Below are 22,720 nucleotides of genomic sequence, written 5' to 3' on the forward strand. Positions count from 1 at the left end.
CGGGCACAAACAAGCTGCATTGCTCTGTCTCCCATTTGATGTTTAGTTCACATTCCCTTTCTCCTCTGGCAACTCTGAAACACCTCTGTTTTCACGATGCAGAGTATTTTTAACCTATGGCAACAACAAAAAATCCTTCAATCTAATACAACAACTGGAAAAGGCAAAGGCCATGCAGATCCCTTCTCTGCCCCTCGGGACCAAGCTGCTTGTGTACATCTTGTGTGCACTTCTGAGTATTTGCCCGATTTGAATAATTTGTCATGACATCTTTGTATTTAAAATAGTCCTACTTTCATAGGCCTGCGTCTCATGTATATTCTAGCAGTATAGCATCATTAGCATCATAACAAGAGAAAGTATATGCAGATTCACACGTTGCTACTCTAAATAATGTGTAGTGTAGACTTCTAATCTGTTAATACAGTATAGCAGTGTGTATACTAAATAATATTATACACTTTTTTTCTCTTATTTTCATGATAATGATCAATTCATTGTTTGTTTGGTTCACTGGGTGTGGTAATTTTCAGTGTTTTAAAAAAAAAAGGTGAAAAGGACACAAAAAAGAAAACAGAAGGGGCCACAAAAACACAGTTTTTCTAGTACAATATAAGAAACTAAAAAGGTCAGCAAGAAATGTTGACAGCATGCCTACTACTTGGTCCAAATAACACTGGCTAACAGTAAATCTGTGTTTGACACAGCCTACAGTGAAGAGTCTCCATGACAGGAGGAGAAACTCTATTCAGACTTTAAAATGCTCCACATCTTTCAAGTTTTGGATAGAATGAACAGACTCAGAGTGGGCGATCCAACTGACTAAGCAATCAGATGCAAGAAGACTCGTGTTCCTGGATATTCGGATTTTGAATACTTTGAATGTTGTCCTCCACGTTTCCTTCTTCAAATTTGCCGGAGCCGGTAAGCGATGATACCCATCGCCAGATTAGCACTAGCTGTGAGTTTATCATGTGACAGCCGGAGCAGTATATCCTGCATGTCCCTTACCGGCTGACGTGTTTCAAGATGGCGCATTAATATGGAGAGTCTACCCCAGTTCATGCAAATTAAAATGTAAAATTTCAAGCCAATAGGAATACTTGGAATTTATGGTGGTGGTAAATATTCATGAAAAGGACAAGTTTGTAAATGGGCACTGATTTTGATAATGAACAACTAAACGTGTTACACACTGGACCTTTAAGCGATTTCCTGAAGAGTTCCCATTATCGTTTTTTGGTGATATCGTGGAAATGGCACGAATCTCTCATTAAAGTCCTAGCCCACCATTCCCGATCATTAGACACATTTTTATTCAATTATGAATTTGAATAATATGAATAAACATATTTCGGCATGTGGGATAATAGTCATTGTGCCAATTGCTACTATTGCAGCACATCGGCACACTGAATTGGCTCCTACCTGCAGTCTGCTGACTTGTGTGCCAGTCCAGTTGCACTATTGGTCAGTCCCGCGAGCCAGGCCCCGCCCCTTTGCTGTGGTTCAGTTAAGCGTTGGTCGGCCAGGACGCTCGCCATCAGCTGTCTGTGTTTGTCAATGCTCAGAGGAACAGCCTGAAGAAGAACAGTATGCTTTTTATTGTGTCTGTGGAGAATTCTCTGTCAGCCACAAGACAATGTCATGTCATCAAATTACTGATACACTGAAAAAAAGCATGCCATGTTAGCAGTCTGTACCTTGATGTTGCCTGGCATTGGCTCAGTGTCCATAGCCTGCAGTGCTTCTCCGAGGAGTGCAAGGGCACTCTCACAACGCTCTGTCAGACTCTCCAGACTCTGAAGGGGGGGGGAAAAAGTAGCAGTGGAATGATTGACTTTGAGATTAGCATTTTACTTGTTCCATTAAATTAAGACTAGACACGAATAGTAAGCAAAGCAGACATAGGTTAGTTTATAAAAGTTATGAAATGCCTTCTTTGTTTTCTTTTCATGAGAAAGGTCAGAAAAAGTTCAGAGGACAGGAAACTGTTTTCATCTATTTAGATAAAGCAAAATAACTGTCTGGGGGAAAGCCATTAAGAGCCCTTAAGCTTCTTCTCAGACCAACTTTGCTTGATTGATCCTCCACACTCAGTTCATCAGGAGTCTTTAAAATCATCGACCACCACCGAACAATCTCTCTTTCCAGCCAACGGCCTCCTATCTGTCATTCCTCCTCTCCGAACTTCTCCCACTCTACTCCCTCACCTTTGTGAGAATATTTAAAACTTGAGGTACAGAAAACTCAGCAGTAATGACAACTTGTAATGTGCTAGAACAGAAAAATAAAAAAATGGCAGATTTTCACAATACAATTAACACTGATCTCCATCTTTATATATCTATATAAGACTCAGACTACATGGCTGCAACAAGCACTCTGTGTTAGAATGGTCTAAATTCATACAAATTAAATAAATATGAACCATTTTGCAAAGATATGAATCTTTAAAAATGCCTGAAGTGATCATTTCCCGATCAATTTTGTCAAGACCACTTTAAGGCATGCTCAGGTCAATAAACCAGTCAGCTTCAGTTTAGTGGTTAGAACAAAAACTATGTAGAGATATAGGGGTACAATTAAGAGGAAAGGATTTGATTTTATTAAAACAGACAAACAGCAGCAGATTCTCACTAGTCTGAAGGCCAGCCAGTCTGAGTGACAGTGGGTGAAGTCTCCGTCCATCTCTTTGGGCAGCTGTTGCTTGTCAACATGTTGCTGAAGGACCCCTGTCCCTCGCACCATGTGGATCTGGACAGCACAGGAGAGGATGAGAGAAGATAAGGGCAGGAAAAGAAAATGACAGCAACAAACTGTAAGAAAAGGAACAGATATTTTTTTTAAGTTGGCCAAAAATGCAACTTATAAGAAGATCACGCTGTAGTCTTGATCATTTAAACTGTTGTCTAGTCTGTGCAATATCCTCTATATCTTTATTTAATTTAGACTTAAATAAGATGTTTATATTTTGCATTCATGGCAACAGACTAACAGTCTCCCTTCCTGATTCTGAGAGCCTATTTTCAGCTTCCTTAAAACAAAAGCATGTTCTCTGCACTTAAATCATCTCCATTTTTTAATAAATCAGCAGGAATGTGCGATGCAGCAGCAACAGCTGTTAACATCTTTTAGGGCGGTGTTTCCCTTTAACATGCAAAGTTCTTCTAAAGCTGCCAAGTTGAAATACAAACCACATGGCAAGAAAAGTGTTCTCATGCGTGTGTGTGAGAAAAATCTCTGCTGATCAATGCAAAGCAATGAGTTGAATAAAGCTTTAAAATAACAGCTATTTTCAAACTCTGTGTGCCAAATGTATGGAAATAAGGTTCATTTAGATTCAAGCCCGACGTGAATGCGCGATCCAGCTAAGTGCATTTGACATTCATCACATTATAGCAAGGGACGCAAACAAAGCATGGAGTAGGAAATGTTATTGGCTTTTGAATATTTAGCATTTCATATGTGAGCGGTTATTATTGCTGTTATGATGGCGAATGGAGGTTTAGGAACATGTTGCTAATGTTTGCACACTTCATCATTGGGATTTTAACATATTTTGTATTAGTACTTATTAAGTTTCTTGTGGGTGTGCGACCTGTGTTTTAAAGCTTAGACGTGCAAAGAAAAGAAATAAAACTAACTGAACCAATAGGAAACAAACAACTCTTTTTAGTGTGTGCGTGTGTGTGTGTGTGTGTGTGTGTAAGTTGTATCCTAAACTGTAAACGTGTGATTTGCATGAGGTCACCTCGGCTCCTTCTACATTATGAGAAAGGGACTCCTGCTGCTCTTCCACTAAAACCAGAACAGATCCAAGGCCGCCAGGAACCAACACCTGGAACACACAAAAACACACTCAGAAACACATGGGTTTGACCTACTTCATTACATCTGCAGGCAAATTAGAGCAACACAAGCAAACATTTAGCACATTTGGCTAAATAGCATTTCTTCTCGATCTCACCTGGAACGATTTAAGAGCAGAGAAGCCGAGGGTGGAGGGTGGAGAGCGTCTGCAGTCCATTAATACTGTGAGACCCTTTTCTTTGGCTGCAGGCCTGATGAGGATGGATAGAGAGGTGAGGGGTGAATGTAGGGTTTAAACAGGAGCGGTAGTAAATAAAGAAGATTATTAAAATGACACACCTGTAATTTTAAAAAATAAAGACGAATGATGTCTACTCTTCAGAAGTGAAATCATAAGATGAAACCAATTATAGTACTTTCTAGGGGACAGTTAGGGGGGTATTGATTTTTTAAATAATGTAACTTTATATAATTTATTCCCAAACTTTCTGTGAGCAACAGATGACTGGAGATTGTGCTAGGCAAATGGGCAAGCTCAAAGAAGTTTGTTAAATTGACTTTGAATCAGTTTCCCACTTTCTTGCACATGATGCGTATTCTTAGTTCCACCTGTTGCTGCATTTGGCAACGTTAGCATATACCAAGTCAAGTCAAACATAACTATGAAGCACCTTTGGCGAAATAGCTTTGGAAATGAGGGGCATGACAAGAAACAAGTGGGACAAGACTAACTATAAACATCAGAGAACTAGCTATTCATAGATTTTAAGATATGCAAGTATAGGGGATAATGTGCATTCTAAGGTGCAAAAAATGTAAAAGCCTTAATTCCCTGGTGATATATGGAAACCTATTGCGTCACTATTACTGAAATGTATCTCTGGATTTATTGTCTGATTGGACTGGGAAGAACGCAGACTTACCGAGTGATTCTGTGGTAGCAGGCCAAGACCCGGGTCATCTCCTCCTCAGAGAAGCTCTCCTCTGATACATCCATCTCCGTGACAACCAGAGCACGTCCCAGCCTGTCCACTGTACCTGGGGGTCAATAAGCATCAGGTTTAGGTTTGAGAGAGGAGGTCAAGAGAAAGGTCTAACAAGTCTACAATTAGTCTGCTACATTGGTTTATTGTACACCTTCACCTCTGTTTTTTAAGCATCTATTTGTTTACAATTTATTGAATTTGCACCATGAATTTAGATGCCAAATTAGCAGTTAGCAGTTCTTGTTTGCACTGTAATCATAAAATGTAAAGATAAAACTGACTTTTTAAAATACCAAAGAACATTTTCAGACCTGGTTATAAGACAATATCTGAAATGTAATGTGTTTTTTTTGCAAATGGATTTATGGATGTTTATCCATAATAAACATTGGAGGTATCCCATGATACCTCAAGTCACACCTAATCTAAGAGTGTATTTGTATCATGTACGTATGCTCATATCTGACTGATTTATTCTCTGAAAAGAACAATGTTAGTGCAGAATGTTGATAATTGGGCGGTTGGCACTTAAGACCTACCAACCCACCTATGTGTGCTGGAGAACAACAAACACAACAACAACAACAACAACAAAGCCACACATCTATGAGCATAGAAAAAATAAACTTACCTGTCAACATTAGCTTCCCTGACTGCAGGAGCTCCGTGTCCAGTTCCTTCAGCAGGGGAGGCACTTTAGATGTAACAGCATTTATTTGATCCGGACATGTCTCTCCTGACCCTGCCTCCTCATTAGAGTGGTTTAGTAAGGATGTACCTGATTGGCCATTGCAGACAGGCAAAGGTTCGGCTTCTTTCTCTGTTGAGGGATATAAAAGTTAGAGAAAATATTCTATGAGGTATTTTAGGACTTATAGGATCATGCATTAACATTCCCTTTCACTCATACCTGCACTTCTTTTCCTCGTGTCCGCTGTCCCTTCATTAATTGAAGGCGGCACTCCGTCAGGTTCATCTGCCTGTTTTCTTTGGTTGTCCTCTGTGGTCGGCAGCTTTGTCAAAGCAGAGCAGGAGGTGAGACTTGGTTGGGCAGCTTTACCCTGATGTTTTGATCCTCTCTGGGGTGTACGACCACCAGACCTAGCCCTACCTTTGGACCCCTTTCCCTTCCTTTTCCTCCTGAAGACAAAGCACAGGAAGGTATTGATGAAGTACAACAGACAGTTAATAATTAGAATCACTTTAAAAATGACTTTGTTCAGTCATGATGTCCTGTAGAATGGTTTAGGAGGGTGTCTTTTGTACCACTGGTGTCAAGCCTATATGTGTGTAAGTCTCAAAACCTGTACGTTGTGTGCAGAGTTAGCACCAAAGTGTTACTCATCTGTACTTACATATGAAAGTGTGGAAATGAATTCAAATGAGAAGAATTGCCCCTTAGAAATAAATCTGTACCTTGGCGCCCTGAATCCTGCGGTTTTAACTTCCTTTCCTCTGGGACAAACTCTGTCCTCCGTCTTTCTGTCATCCCTTTCCTCTGTCACCTTTGGGTTTGACGAGTTCTTCATTTGAGACCCACTGTTGATAAGTTCTCCACTTTGTAAAACTCCAGTGAATGATCTCTCTGGGGCATCTGATGTTGGGGTTGTGGCATCACTGTCTCCGCTCAGTGGTTTATCTGTATCCTCGAAAACAGAGTCTGAATGAGATCCATGATCTGAGTGGCCCTCTATAACGTGTCCGATTTTGTGGCTCGTCAAGTCATGGATTTCGTTTGCAACAAAGCTGTCGCCACTCTCAGAATCTTTACCTTTGTGATCGTCTCTGCACGGCTGTGTGTGGCCATTGCTATCTCTCTCCTTACCCACGCCGGGCCTCCTCTCTTTGAAAAGGCCATCAAAACAAAGTCGGTGGCTTTCCAGGCCTTCAGAGACTCTGCTTGTTTTGTCTCCTTCATCAGAGTCGTGGACAGAAGAGGAGTAAGACCGCCTCCCTCTGCCAGGTTCAGTGAGTACTGGTGGAGGCCGAGGTGGTAAAATGTCACCTTTTGGGGTAACTACGTCTCTTTTGGCCCCAAGGACAGCACGAAAGCTTCCTGACCCTTCCAGTCTCCCATATCCCCAAGCTCTCCCCTTCCGGAGTTTGATAGCTTTACCTCTCCTGCACAGAGGCAAAGTCTTTGTCTTGCAAATTCCATGCATCTCCAGGTACCTCTGCCTCGTGTCAACCCCTCCATCAGGACCCACTCTGGGCTCTAACAACTCCACATAGTCCCCGTCCAGCTGAGGGTGCCTCGCTGTCCGGCCGAGCCCATCTTCGCTGCGCCTTCGCCGGGGAAGTGCAGGCTCAGAGGCCAAGCCGTCTGGTGGTAAACCATCATCTTCCTCCTCATCCCAGGACCAGGAGTCCAGTTCCCCAGAAGATGAGCCACCCCAGCCCCCAAGGCTGCTGCCCCCCTCACTGGGCAGGCGGTTGGATGTGGGGCCCTCGTTGTTGGACATCAGGCCCAGCTCCTCAGAAGGGTCATGCATGAATTTTGGGTAGACAACCTCCTTCCATGGAAGTCGAACAACACCATCACATGTACTGACCAGGCAGGTGTCGAGTCCTCCTCCAACTATGAAAAGATTAAAGAGAACTAACTTAATGTCACATTCATTTGTTTATTGAGGGTATTAGGGCTGCACGATTATGGCCAAAATGATAATCACGATTATTCTGATCAATATTGTGATCACGATTAATCAGGATTATTTGTTGATTTTGACCAAAACATTTTATTGTCACATAGGCTATTTATAACTTCTACCATATCCATATTATGCTACGTTCTTCTTGTGTTAAAGTTGTATAGACATACTCCTGCAACACATGCAAATGAAAAATAGCTTTCTGAAATCAGTAGCGTTGGATTTTTTTTTTTTAATATATATCTCTGAGAAAGCTGCTCCACTTGTTTTTAACAATAACTGATTAAAAGAGCTAGGGAGAGAGAGAGGGAGTGCGACGGACGCTAGCCTACTTACAGAGAGACCGCTGAGTAAATGTAAATGTAAATGTGCTGTATTTATATAGCGCTTTTCCAGTCTTAACAACTGCTCAAAGCGCTTTTAAATCTACAGGAAACATTCACCATTCACACACATTCATACACTGTGGCCGGGGCTGCCGTACAAGGTGCCACCTGCTCATCAGATAAACATTCACACTCCGATACGCAGCACCAGGGGCAACTCGGGGTTCAGTGTCTTGCCCAAGGACACTTCGGCAATGACTGCAGGGGCGGGGATCGAACCACCAACCTTCCGATAGGCAGGCAACCGCTCTACCACTGAGCCACAGCCGCCTCATGAGTCATTATGAACGGGTCCAGCACGGGTGGACTGGCGGGTCAGTAGAGTTACACACGTCGTGTGTAGGAAATGTCTGTCTCGTCACTGCACGAAGACAGTGACAGTTTTTATTAACTGTGATATTCTGACCATGGGTCAATGCCGGCCCAGGTCCAGCAGCTTCGTCTCACACGCTGTTACTCTACCAACTGAAATTAGTTGCATTCAATAACTTCTTCTGTGTTTTCGCAATGGCGGCCGCAATAGCAGAGTTACCCGCGGAAACACTGGTACAAATACAGGTTTGCCTTTCATGCTTAATAATACACAGCTGTGTTAATAACAATTAAAACTATGGACAAACGTCAGAAGTGTGACCGGCGCCGCTGTGTGGCAGGGCTGCGCGAGAGTAAGTGGGGAGAGAATAGAGGCGCGGGTTCATACACAGGCACGGCTTTACAGAAGAAATGGGGCATGTAACGCAAAATTAAACCATGTCCGTATAAACAACATTGCAGCGATTGCAAGGACATTAGGTGCACCGGTGAGAACTAGAGGAAAAATATTACTAGCGCCGTAGAGACCTGTGAGCTAACAGATGCTAACTAGCACCGACTAGCACTGCTCACTGCTGTTGTCTAAACAACACAGATAGGACACAATGTTGCGTTTACTGGTAAACTGGTTAACCTTGTGACCGACGTATTACCAACTGATATCTGTTGAATTTTCCTCACGTTGCTCTGTCCGTGACTATCTACATCTAGAAACTAAGCTGCACGGTGCAGGGAATAAGTGACTGGCTCATGGTCAGACAGTGGTTTGCGGTGCTGTAGATTGGCTTTTTAAACTATGAAATGACGCATTTAAAAAATAATCGCTCAATCATGCAAATTTGATAGTGGAAAGCCAAATGCTTGATCGTGATTAAAATTCCATTAATTGTGCAGCCCTAGAGGGTATCCTTAAAAAAAGACACCAACATAAGCTACGTGGAAAACGCTTACATTTGTGCCTCCTTACTTAATGACACCAACAAATCTCTCCATTATCTTGTTGCCCTTCCACATGACATCCATGATAAAAACCAGCCTCTTCTACCCACGTTTTACTTTCCGTGTTTTAAGTGCAGTCTTCTTCCTAGTTATTATTACTGGCTTAGCAACAAGAGTAAAAGCCTGGCCTAGACCATGAGAACAACCTTGTGGGAGACCTTTTCCTGATACTTACCCAGAACCGAAGCAAACGGAAACAACATGACGGAACGAAATGTCAAAAGAAGTACAGAAGTACAAGTCTTTACCTTCTCTCTTGTAGCCCCGTTCTTTGTTGACGCTGTGCAGCCACTCAGTGGTGAACACAAGGGGGTGCTGTGACTCGGGTACCAAGATTTCCTGAACGGTTCGCCCCCCAGGGGCCAGACATTTTAAGGCCAGACGGGGGCAGCGCGTTGAAAAGGGTACCACCTGCAGGTAGAAGTCATTACTGCGCAGGATCCTCCAGTCCAGAGTGGACAGCTGGACGACCACTTTCTCCCCTAAACACAGAGGCCAGCCGGAGTGAAGGAACAAGCAGCCAAGGTACTGAGACTGTGATGACATGGAGAAAAAGAAAGGAAGTGTGTTGAACGTATAAATAAACCAATATAAGCATCATCTGCATTTAATGAAATCATGCTTGCCAAATCTTCTCTCTATACCTCTTTTGAATGTGCAATGGACTCTTTGCCATATAAAAATCGTCCCTATTGTTACAATCTATCCAGTTTAATGCTCAGGCACAATCTGCTCTTCCATTCACAAACCACAGCCCACGTGAGCCAGTTCTGCATGGTTTTGTTTGACATTCAGATGAGTCAAATTTCTAGAACTGATACAACACCAGTCAACACTATTCACTGGCCAAAAGCCAGCGCCAAACACAAATGTCAGACATGTGACTGTGTTTTCTATTGTGGAAAACTGCTTGGCTGGCATGACAGGTTGAGAAGACTCTGGAAAGCTGCAGAGAGTTAGTGTGAGTCAGACAAAAACACGCAGATGACCAATTTTCACAACAGCCAGCCACGGTTAAAACAGTACACTGTTTCATTAGCGGAAAACACATCAAGTATAGGTCTGTGAAATCAATCTAAATGTAGCACACAAAACGACATGGGTCTAAATATAGAAAATCACACAAAGAAGCAGTCACTAAAAATGTCTGGATATCAAAATGGAGAGAAGGTCCTGAATGCCCCTGCCCTCAACTCATCTGTTTTGATTAAAAAAAAAACCTTGTTCCAAATGCTATTCCCACCTTAATCAATCCTGTGTCAGATCTATATCCTCCCTCTTGCAGTCTGAGGTATCAAACTCCTCCAGAACCTCTCTCTAATATTCCCAGTCACGTCTAATCAACTGACTTGGGGCTGCTCCCTCCCCCCTTTGTGCCCTCCAGACTCCCGAGACGTGATTCAATTATATTCCTTACTCAACCTCTCCTCCATCTTTCCTTTTCTACCTCTTATTCAGTTTTGTTGCATTTCAAGTCTCTCTTCTTGTCTGTTCTTTTTCTGTGGTTGAAGTAAAAGTCTGTCATGGTGGATATTTGCATCATGTGTGACTTTTCCTCTCTTAAAGAATGTGTCTGTTTTGAGTCCGTTCACATTCTGTAACTCCCTGTCCTCTGGCCCTCCCTCCACCAACTTCTCCCTCAAAGTACCCCAGTGTTTGCTCCTTCTCCCGCACCTCCCGTTTTACAGAAATTCCTCAATCAGTCTACTATAGTCTGCGACCTCTAGCATCTTCTCTTTTTTCGGACGCATGCGTGCAAGCATGCAGGCATGGTGAATGAAAGCCATGTTCATTCTCTCCTTTGACTTCCACCGCTTCTCTAATACTCACTCTCTTTCTTTTCTCACAGCAGTAACACACTCACATATGGAAGGAATTATTGTCATGACTCACAGTCTAACTCCCGTCCCAGGCAGCTCAACTCAGTGACAATGAAAACATAGTGTGCTCGCAATGTCTGTGTGTGTGTGTGTGTGTGTGTGTGTGTGTGTGTGTGTGTGTGTGTGTGTGTGTTTAGGAAAACTATCAAGGGGAAATATGAGACCGTTCCTGGCCTCCGAGCTAGTGCTAAACAGTGTGTGTTGTTTGTGTGTGTGTGTGTGTGTGTGTGTGTGTGTGCATTTTGTTCACTATAAACCTCAAAACTTAGAGTTAAGTACATGTTGCACTTAATTTGTTTATCTTACTTTGTGTGTGTGACGCAGAAAGTGCAAAGAGAATGATTTGAGCCCATACACAAAGTGGAAGTTTTACTGTTTTTCCTTTGTTGGCACAGTGTTTGGTCTCATCTGTCATAATATTTCCATGCATTTGCTTTTATGCATGCATGTAGGAGTCTTCAAATTAAAACCAGAGTGCATTTATGTATGCCCTATTTCACTGTTTTTCGTTAAACTCTGTTGATTCAGTGGAGCTTCCAAGGAAGGAAACCACTTCTTTTGTCTGCGGCTCACAGCCGCCGGTAAATCTCAAATTTCTCGTGCAGCCACTTTCACTTATTTTACCAGCCAGCTAGAGTTTTAGAGCAGACTTGACCCTCCACAGTGTAATGGGTAACTTATAGAGGGTCACACATGTGTCGAATTATAAAAGCCTTGAACTTTTCTTTGCACCGGTGTCTTCATGCCACAAGGTACTGTGATACTAGCCTGAAGACTTGACACTTTGGGGCCGTTAACCCATGCCTTAATTATTTTGGCTGAATTGCAGCAGAGTTTGTTTCCCCCCCTCGGTGCGGTTAGCGTGGGCAGGTGTGAATGCAGCAATCAGACTCAGATGTGCACCAAAAACAGACCAAACAAGCATACCAAGGCTGCTTTAAAGAGGCTTTCAAACTAATTCAGGAGCGGTTTGTTGGTGGTGAAAACATGATCTGACCTCGAACAGAAGAACCACACATTTTTTGGCTAAACCAGCCGCCGTAGTCAGCTGCGCTGTGCTATGATGACGGGCTACAATCAACCCATGCAGTTGTCTCTCAATAGTAAGACTTGCAGAAGTGACGTGTTGTCTGCTGGCTTTGCTTCCTGTCTTTGTTTACTTCTAAAAGTTCTGTCGGAATTTTCCCGCATGTTATTTATGAATGACCTAATGAACCGAACTACAGATAAAAGAGCACACATAGATTGAGGGCACAAAAATAGAGACCGTAAATTGACATGGACCTGACAGCTGTGAGTCTTAGCTCACTTGACTTGACTTGATTTGAAAATTGAGCAATATCATTCAAATGAAGTTTTTACCTTCCAAATTCCAAGTAATGATCATGCTTTGGATCTGTGTTTAAGGATCCTTACAACAACCAACTACTCCCTAAGACTCACTGTATAAACTTACTTGGACATGTCCTTTAGTATTTGAGACTTGACTTAAACCTAGTGTTTTCCTCAGGTCAAATTTGACCCATTTTCAAAAAGTTTTTGTATCAGAAATTTTGGTTTCTTTTAAACCTGAAAAAAAATTGATAAAACAACATTGAAAAAAAGTGCAGAATGAATTGATGAAAAGATCAGGAAAAGCTTCAAAAACATTGGCACAAGTAACAAAAATGTTGGGGAAAGCGAAAAATGTGTTGAAAAAGACAACCAAAGCGTTGTAAAAGACGGCCAAAACGTTGAATAATTTTAAATTTTGACCCGGTAAAAGAAAAACTTGCATGTTCAATGGGAAGATAACACAAGCGTAGAGACTGGTCTAGACTGACTTGAGACTTGACTTGAAAACAAGGCTTAATTTGAGACTTGCTCCCATAAATGTTCTAAAAACCTTTGGCCTCACTCGGAGTTGCCCTTTAGGATTTAAGTCTTTCATTGCTAAAACCTGGAATTTGATTTGGACTTTTGCCAATTGACTTGGACTTGCCCTGGAAAGACTTAGAAACAAGTAGTCTTACGAACACTTGAATTGGACATGAATTGGATTTGTTTTTAGGACTTCCAACCTGACTTGGAATTGTTGCAACTGACTTGGACTTGCCATAAAATAACTACAAACAAAGATGCCTTCTAAGGACTTAAGACTTGATTTAAAACTTGCCTTGACTGAGCTAAGACTTGTCTTGCATTAGTTCTCCAGACTTAAAAATATCTCTGCCCGCACACATAAAAATGAATCAAAAAGCTAACACTTGACAGATTTGTCACATGCTACTTTTTGTATTTAACAGCGGTTTCTGCTGCTGATTATACAACTACGTGTGTGTTCTCCTCTGCACTGTTTGCTATTTGGAACTCACGCAGGCGTGCTGCTGGAGTTTGTGCAGGAGGTGCTTGGCAGGAACGAAGTAGTCCAGGAGGTAGCGAAGACTGTCGTGTTGATAGGTCGACTCCAGGACTGAAAAGACCTGAACGAGTAGGAGAAAGGCGTAGTGAATGCAGTTGTATTCAGTGCATTTGGTGATTAGATGATTAGATGCATGAAACAAAATGGAAAAGACTTTACATATCATTCATGTCAGGGGAAAATTGTTTACGTTCAGTATGCCAGGTTTTCGTAAACTAAGAGCAGCCTTTATTTCAGCTAAAGCTGCATGCCTTTTTTTTAAATGGATTTTGAAATGCATTTGCTCAAGAGCGGAGGAATTTTGCTTAACCCAAACAGCATGTAATCAGAAAGGCTGTTTCATTTTATCCGTCCTTTTCCATGAAGTCATTAAGCAGCTTTTTCCATAGCAACAAGATATTTGATTGGAAGCTGCATGGCAACTTAGAACAAACCAATTACCAAATTACCATAAATGCTAACGTAAAATGGCCCAAAAGATTTACTTCAAAGGCCCCTCAGTCCACTGGTTCATATGGAAACAAAGCTAAAAGAACTAATGTGACTGTGGTGCTCTGTAGTACTAAGGAGGTATTAAAGTCTACATAAGCTTCCCATAACGCACCCACAATGCAAGAGATTCCCACTTATTGCCCAGCTGACTGCTCTTTAAATGTTGTGACTTAAAATCAGAACTAGCGTGCAGCTTTTGGTGAAACATGTCATGTAATGGTGCTGGTTGGAGGAAGAGGGTTGGGCTATAATTGACCAGATGGCTAAATATTGTTTGTGTTGGCTTCAAGCAGCAGTTTATCTCTGGGGCAAGCAGTGTTATCTGCACATGACATCGCCTTGCCCACTTTCTCCAATTTTGCCATCATTTAATTGAATATGCATTTATATATCGCTGTTTATTGCTGGAAAGATGTGAGGCTGTGTGTGTGTGTGTGTGTGTGTGTGTGTGTGTGTGCGTGTGCGTGTGCCTGCATGCTTGGGAGTTGTACCTGGGAGAGGAGGGGTGGTGCCGTGCTCTCAAAGGGAGGATAAAGCGATGAGAGCGCCCCCTGCACACAGTCCTCCATTGCCTCCGAACCCTGAGAAAGACAAAGTTGGTAAGAAAGGGTTAATCCATGACTGAATCGACGCAAATGTCTGTGTTTGTGTTTAACAGCCGGGTTGTCTCGCTTTTTGCTGACACACACACAGACAAATATACACACATATTTAACTTTTAACTTCCTGTTGTATGGTCTGGGGAGTGTCAAACGTTTCCTCCAAGGCCCAGTAAATGTAAGAACCCCCAGAACAAAAGAGTCAAACCACTGCAATGTGTTAACTCCCTACACACACACACACATAAACACACAAACACACACATACACACACACACACACACACACACACACACACACACACACCATACATGCACAGCTGCATGCACACATACACATCATAACACTGGGCTGGCCTGTGAGGTGGAGGGTGACAGAGCAGAGCATGCAACACATACTGTTTATTTTTCTACATGGACCGTTGGCATGGTAACCAGCAACTTTTTTCTCTCTCTTTTCCGACTTCTCTCTCTTTCCTTCTCCCTCCCTTTACATTTCCTCTAAAACCTCCCATCTGCTTCTCTTCCTCAATTTGTTCGCTACTCACTTTTCTTTCTCATCTCAACTCTTTTTCTTTTTTCTAACCAAACTTTCTGTCTCACCTCCATCCGACTCTCTAAATGTCATCTGACAACAATTATGTTGGGATTTTCTTCAACAGACGGCATATTGTGCTGAATGACAACCGAGGGGATAGATGGAAAGCAATGGGAGAAATCCCAGATTGAGAGGACAGAGTGTTAGGAAAAAGAAAAGAGTTGCTAGCGAAAGAGTGGCCAGGAGGGAATGAGCTGGTCGTGGTGTGGTGGTTTATGGAAGAAGGCCTAGGTTCAAGTGCATTGAAAATTATTTTTGGGGTTTGTTTTGTGGATACATAGGGTTTGGAGTTTGCCACAGAGGATGGAATGAGTATTACAAACAAGAGTACTGTTGTTTTCCAATTGCGCAACTTTGCCTGAAATGCCCTGACAAAATAAATTCAACAAATCAGATATTCAAACTAAGGTTGAAACACATGTAAAAACGAATTTGCAATTGTGTTTTGAGACCAAGTCTGAAAGAGGCAGGGAGGAAATGAAAATGTAGGCACATGAGAGAACAAGCAGTTGTAGGGTGGAACAGAAAAAAAGGTCACTGGGGGGACTGAAGGGGAAAATCTGAGACCTATAAACAGAGTAAGACACCTAAACACGTCACATCAGATCTACTGTATGACTTGCTGAAGACCTGCTCTGCTGAGATGTTAGGTTCTGTTTCCTATCCACTCTCTTGGCTGCAAAGTAATCTTTCAACTGTTACTTCAGCCCTTATGGCACCACTAAGTGCCACAGCTGGGGAATTAAATTCATGCAGCTTTATTTTTCCATGGTAACAGAGAATTTTGGAAGGGAGAAAATACGGCAATTTGGCAAATAACAAATGACAAAACTAACATAAATGTTGCTGAACGCAGCTTAGTTTCCCAGAAGCAGGGCAGCTTTAAGGTCATGTTAGTCTGTTGGCTTTTTGTAAACAATCTTTTGGAAGCCACACATAAAATGCTCTTATTCAAAGGTAATACATGTCCAATCATTCTTATTTCTCTAAAAACAAGTGAACACTTTGCCAGATGGTTGGCATGTCGTACGAGTTTCCAAGTAATTAAACCTCTGAAGAGTCATTACCAGTACATTAAAACAAGGCAGAAAAAGCCCCTTGCTGCACATTTTGCATTTGAAACTGGTTTATCACTACGTTGAAAGATCTTGTATTTAAATAATAGATTTATATATATTTAATATATTTAACTTATTTTCAAAAACCTAACTTTAGCACAAATTGAGGCTTTAAAGTCTTGTGTAAAGCACACACTATACTCTCTCTAACAGAACACAGATGTGGCATTATTTTAATAAGTAAAGTCATTCATAGTCAAGTTCATGTAAAGACGATTACATCACGTATACAGGAGGAGGTGTCTCATTGCGTAGACTATGGTAAACAGCCTGTCAGAGGGCATGTTGTAGGCTAATAGGTGTCATGGTTGTAAAAGAGGTTTAAACAGCCTTCTGGCTCACTCACAGAACATATTGAGCCTAGTAAAAGCACAGCAGGTGGGTTCAGGGGATTGCAAGGCTAGCCAGCAGGAACGTTCTCCTTGACTAAAGCCCTTTTTAAAGCATTCCACAAGACTTGAGTTAATTCACCACAGTACTATATTTAAGCAAATACTAACACATGGCAGTGGACACTAATGTGTTTTGGTGTGTTTTTTCAAGGCACAGTTCTTAATGTGTCATCAGACTGACTGTAAATGCCGACATCATTGTGCGCAATGCCTTTGTCCTTTCAACAGTGTCTCACAGATGCAAGTTGAATGGGATCAACTCTGCCATTTGAGCCCAGTTGGCTCAATAGAGCTCCTCCGGATCAAATATGTGGCTTGTGCCAGAGAACAACAACTCAATGCAACACTTGTCCATTGCTTGATGTGATGGAAGTGATGGTACAAATAGGCCAGTCAGGTTTGGGAGCTGTCCTAAAACCATTGGAATACTTTTTTGTATTTATACATTTTTTTTATTATTTTTGTGGGCATTTTTTCCCATTATTAGACAGTGACAGTGGATAGACAGGAAAAGTGGGAGAGAGATGAGGGATGACGTGCAGCAAAGGACTCAGCCTACATGGGACACACGCTCCTACTGGGTGAGCTAGTGGTTGCCCCACCATTGGAATACTTATTGGCATCATGTTAAAATGTGTGTTTACATTGAGACTAGGAGATCTGTACTCAATGTATCTCAGTGACAAGCTAAAATAGTAATGGCCTGCCATTGGTAGGATAGAATGGAGATCATAATTACACAACCATGGTATACTTTTTTTGTAATACACAAAGTCTAAATGTATGGCCACGGTTTAGTAAGTAAGTGACCAATCAACAATGTTGTGGAATGGTAAATAACGTAACAAAGACGTGTAGACGTGTCAGCAACGTAAATCTATAACTTTAAAACGGAAAAATTCATATTGTTTTATGATGACTGTCTGCCAAGGTAACCACAACGTTAGAGTAGGGCTACTATATTACCTTTTCAAATCTAATTGTTTTTACAATATTATTATAAAATACTGTACACACAACGTTGTCTGTAACGTTGCAGCGAAGGTTCCCTGGTCTTAAGTTTTTACGCTAATATGGCGTAAATTGATACGTAATGCAGTTGTTACCAATACCAACTGACCAATAAAGGACATTAATATCCACTGCTTAAATCCAAAGAAAGGAATTTCATTCTGGAAGCACAATCCCTCAAATACACAAGGGATGATGTCTTATTGAGGGGGAAAAGTGATGCTACTTTTCCACCAAATCATGAAAACAATGTCAAAATGTGAATATTGCACATTTTCCAGTAAAATAGTTGTTTGCACCACAGAAATGCCATTTGTTTTGTCAGTAAGTAAAGGGTCACTCCTGTCTAACCTGTAGGTTACAGTTCCAGTGCATCCAATGCAATTAGTCACTCTCCCTTTCGATCACAGCCCCATACGTGCACATATGAAACAAAGCAGCCTAGATCAAATTTGTTAATTCGATTTCCTTTCGGACTCCCAGCAAGGGAACCTCTCATGGAAAACCTGGTGCCTCTTATAGGGCACTATAGGTGTAATCCAGTTACTCTTCAATCAGATACTTGATGCTAATGCACTCAGGGGTTTTACTTATTGTAAGTCACTTTGGATATATCTGCACATGTAGAATGTGATAATGTGATGCCATGAATATGGAATAGAGCCTTTGTTTTTACATCCCGTAACCGATACCACATAGCGACTTTCCAGCACACTCGCCAATGTCTTTAGGAGAACTAGCTGTACGCACGTTGTCACCAAATGATCCCGAACTAGAAAGAGGATGAGGAACAGATCTGAATTAGGCACTTAACCAGAAACATGACATGTGTTCATTTTAGGCATGCTAAGAAAAGCTTTCACCAGAAAAGTGTGTGAGTGTTCTGATTCCTTAAAGAAGGTAATATAAGTGCATGTCTTTAATGACACGTGTGATCATTCTGGGATAAAGTGTACAGAAGTAAAAGTACAGTTTGGAATCAAGTTGTTGGGTTTTACTAAATAACTATGTCTGATAACTAAAAGAGGGCTAATGCAAAGTATTACATCTGAACGTTCATGCAGGGTCAAGTGTAAGATTGCACAACTTTTACAAAGACATGTTATAATATATATGTCTTTTTGGGGTGGACTTAGTCTTCTTTATTTTGTAGACCTATAACGTGCACAAAAAGATATATAACACAATAAAACGAAAGGAAAAATGCCAAGCAGCATAATGTGAGCACTCTAAATTTTCTGGAAGAAGGTAGTAAGTGGAACTTGAGTTAAGTTGTTGTTGTTTTTTTTACTGTAAAAGGCAAAAGCTTGTTGTAAAAATCTGCTGTTGCTTTTGCCTGATGTGACAGCTCTCAAACACACATCTGCAAACACACATGTCCTGTCTTCATACCAGTCACAGTCCCCCAGGTGACATTGTACGCATTGGAAAGTAAGTAACTGGAAAAGTGTGTGTGTTCATACAGCACGTGGAGTGTCACGGAGGACAATCAGTACAGTGTGAATGAGTGTCTATCCTTGTGTTTGTGTCAGATTTGGGCACAGTACAGAGTCAGGGTATGTCATTCTTGTGTCAGACTTCCTGTCTTTCTCTTGTGTACGCAGACTGAAAACGGAAGAAACTGAAGAAGTCTTCCGTACGGATCTGGCACAGAAACCAGGAAAAGAGGATAGACAAAATGGTAATATAACCAGTTTTGGAATTTGGCTAGCACTTGAACTGTTCTTCATGTCAATTCAGTGTATTAAAGTGTGAGTGAATTGAGCAACAGATTGAAAAAGAGACTGTGATAGAGAGACAGCTCCACAGAGAATCATGAGGGTTCAGACAGAAAAAGGGAAAGAGAAAAGAAAAGAGGAGGAGGAGGAGGCTGACTGGTGGGAGAGATCGATGGGAAACAAGAGCAGAAGCAACCATGATAGAAACCAGATGTGGACCCATACAGGATGAAGGACTGAAAGAAAGAGAGAAAGAAAGAGAGTTATAGCAGAAAGGAGCTCGGATAATATGATATGATTAGGAGCAAAAATGAGAAAGACGCCGACAGAGAAAGAGGGAACAGAGAAAAAGAGGGGAGACAGGAAAAAGAAAGAGGCAGATAGACAAAGGGAATGAGGAAGAAGAGGAGAGTGATTTCCTCTCCTAAATCTTCCAGTATAGTCTGACTTAACCCACAGAGGGTCCAACTGCTTCTTTACAGATTGTTTTAGACTACTTAAGTGCTAAAGTCTGTTGCTGAATGGGGTAAAGGCACGTTTCACTGCAGATGAGATTTCAAACAGCCTCCATTCATGGTCAGTGAGAAGTGACCATGGCATTTTGTCACATTTATTGAATTTATTGCTGTTCGAGTGTGTGACATTTCCTCAAGCAACCCAGCTCAGGCTTTGCTAGGCTAAGCCAAGTGTTAGCTGGTTAGCATAATTGTACAATCACAGCAATATATATGTAGCAACAAGCAAGGTACAGTTGCTGGGTGGTGAAGAGTAAAATTTAAAGGATAATTCCAGTTTATTACAGTTTGGGTGTTTATTTTTGTAGCTTGGTCTATCATTTCTAACCGTTTCTAAGCCAACAGTTTTGCCATTTCATTAAAAAACACTTAATTTGAAGGTAAAACTGAAATTGAGCATGGCCTGGTTTGTTAATTTCTCATTGCAGGTACTTGTGTAAACTGTGATGCATGGAATTACAGTGAACAATTATATTTTAGTTTACCGTTTGAAAAATATGTCTGACCATGTTTCTGGTCATGTCACTTATTTTAGAGATGTGAACCCGATAACACTGACGCATTCTGACCTTCGAAAATTGATCATGCAAACTTGCTAGCACACAATTCCTTCTTTACACATCCAGCTTACACGTAGCAACATTAGCATTCATTGGGAGTTGTGTTTCTGGCAACCTTACTTACAACTAAGAGGGAAATATGTGTTTCTTTAGCAGCTAAATATTCCATTTTTTTCACCAGCTAATTGCTGTCTGTGTTTCTCTGCTACCTGGTGCTGGGCAGATAGCATAGAATCTTTTTTTTTTAGCTTTTACACCAAAAACAGCTTTCTGATGCGGCCAAAACAAAGCTGATGAACACTGTGAGAGTGAACCAAAACAGCCAAAATTGTTGGCCTCAAAAACAAAACAATGAGCTGAAAGACGCTAAAATGCTCCGTAGAGCTACAGAGTCAGATGATAGTTCTCTGTGGGTTTGACATGTTGTGTTGTTTCATCGTGTTCATGAAACATGAATGAAACAAATGAAAACATTAATAACTAGCTTTAACTCAAGTCTGAATGATTTCCAGATTATGTTAATGGCCATGTTTTGGACATTTTACTGCAAATTATAAACAAGAAAAAAGAAACCGCATGAGTGCCCAATAAAGATGCAAATAGTTGCGTTGAAAAGTATCCAACCTCAGTCTGCATACACCGTTTATGGCAGAGAGTCTTGACAATCGCAGGAAACTCAGATCCCTGTGATTGACATTATCGCTGACCCTGTCTGGATTGTTCTACTGCTGTAATCTCCACCCGCCTGGTACTCCAAGCAGGTTAAAACAAACACAGAGAATCGTTTGCAATAACTTTCATCAGACTTTCTCCCCCCCCCATCTCATGCTGTTTTCCACCCTAAACTTTCCCAACTGGTAAAAAAGGAATATGAAACTGTACTGCACATGTTCTTCTTTCCCTGAAGTTCATGCCATCCCTTGTTCCCACTTTCTCTTTTTTTCCCCTCTCTCTGTCTCACTCTCTCTCTCTCTCTCTCTCCTTTTCTCCCAGGTCCAATGTGGAAAATGTGGCATCACCGAAACCACTGTTGCTGCTGTCCAAGTCTCCTAAAATAAAAAAGTAACCCTGCCCTCCTTATTTATTACGTTTTCCCACTCCATCTCTTCCTTTCTGTCCACTTTTTCTCTTGCTCTCGCTGCCAAACTGCTCCACCCTGCCTGACACACAGAGGCGGGAATATGATCCAAATCTTTCTTTGTTAATCTTTTTTTTTTTCATAATTCAATTGATCTTCTCATGTGTGTGCATGTGCACGCCTGACTCATCTCTCGGTCTCTCTGCCTCTGTATGTCACTGATCAGATCATGAGTAGGTAGGGATGGTATAAAAAAAAATCCCTAGAGGTGCAACAGAGAGCCTTTGATTCCATCTGCAAATCAACCATAAAACTTACCAACATGACACTACTTTAAATCATGTCATTGTAATTAGCTGCTACTGGGATTGGACTACTTTGTATGCTGGCAGTTATAACTGGCAGTCATGCCGACTTAAGCTCAAATATAAATTATATGTGTACAATATAAGTGTACTTTTTAAAAAAGTGATTCCAGCTGTTTTAAGTGTTAGAAGTTGAGGCCTGGGTGAATAGATAGATAGATAGATAGATAGATAGATAGATAGATAGATAGACACAACTTATAAAGTGTTGCCATGTTGCCATGGGAAAACACTATTCTGGAGGAGTTTGGAAACGTGTATCTTCATATTGGAAAAGTTAGATCAGTTTCAGCATTTTCCAGACAAACTTGAGTTCTCCATAGTTTAAGAAAAGGGTACTTACCATGACTTCAGTCAGGAATTCCTACATATTCCTCAGCTCCTTTCCTGTATTTGATTCCTCTCCGCATTCTCCACAAAAACGGTCTCCTCTCAGTTGTTATCAAAGAGCCTACATTACCTCCTTTAAGCGATTTCCCCCTTTACATTCAAGAAAATAGTCCTCTTCTCTAGTCTTTCCCTCTCACTCTCCGCTATGTTTCCCAGCCTGGGAATGTCCTACAGCATTTTCCCCTCCCCTCTCCGTCTGCGCCAGTCCCACGCATTCCCCCACACACACCCTCCACCCCTCCTTCCCTCCCCTCCTCTCACCTAACAAGAGCACTATACAGTCACTCTCTGCACTCAAACTTTCCGTTTATCCCCCCAGAGTAACTTAAATGAATAGACAATGAAAAGCCGTTTACCCCACCCAGGAGCAATTGCAAAAACACATCAAACCTCTGATTTTTTTATTGTTGAGATTGCATGTTCTTTATTCTCATTCATGAGCAGGGAGATAATTAAG

General features: G+C 41.4%; 1 protein-coding gene across 3 annotated transcripts in view; it reads right to left on the reverse strand.

The window, feature by feature from the left end:
- arhgef40 (Rho guanine nucleotide exchange factor (GEF) 40) overlaps positions 1-22,483 on the reverse strand; it is a 40,057-nt gene extending 17,574 nt beyond the window's left edge. Inside the window, exons 1-14 of one of the 3 annotated variants that reach the window (XM_034857029.1) lie at positions 22,217-22,483; positions 14,412-14,501; positions 13,382-13,489; positions 9,396-9,681; positions 6,571-7,377; positions 6,216-6,438; positions 5,710-5,939; positions 5,431-5,619; positions 4,737-4,851; positions 3,971-4,064; positions 3,755-3,841; positions 2,641-2,757; positions 1,704-1,802; positions 1,429-1,580 (exon numbers count right to left, since the gene is read on the reverse strand). In XM_034857029.1, the coding sequence (XP_034712920.1) occupies positions 1,429-1,580; positions 1,704-1,802; positions 2,641-2,757; positions 3,755-3,841; positions 3,971-4,064; positions 4,737-4,851; positions 5,431-5,619; positions 5,710-5,939; positions 6,216-6,438; positions 6,571-7,377; positions 9,396-9,681; positions 13,382-13,489; positions 14,412-14,501; positions 22,217-22,219 (2,600 nt within the window). In that variant the 5' untranslated portion in view covers positions 22,220-22,483. Of the gene's footprint in view, positions 1-1,428; positions 1,581-1,703; positions 1,803-2,640; positions 2,758-3,754; positions 3,842-3,970; positions 4,065-4,736; positions 4,852-5,430; positions 5,620-5,709; positions 5,940-6,215; positions 7,378-9,395; positions 9,682-9,791; positions 9,889-13,381; positions 13,490-14,411; positions 14,502-22,216 lie in introns of those variants that run through there. The other 2 variants (XM_034857028.1, XM_034857030.1) reach the window with 2 other exon arrangements.
- Positions 22,484-22,720: the final 237 nt, after the last annotated feature.

The sequence above is a fragment of the Etheostoma cragini genome, chromosome 19 (assembly GCF_013103735.1).
Source record: "Etheostoma cragini isolate CJK2018 chromosome 19, CSU_Ecrag_1.0, whole genome shotgun sequence".
NCBI classification, from domain to species: Eukaryota; Metazoa; Chordata; class Actinopteri; order Perciformes; family Percidae; genus Etheostoma; species Etheostoma cragini.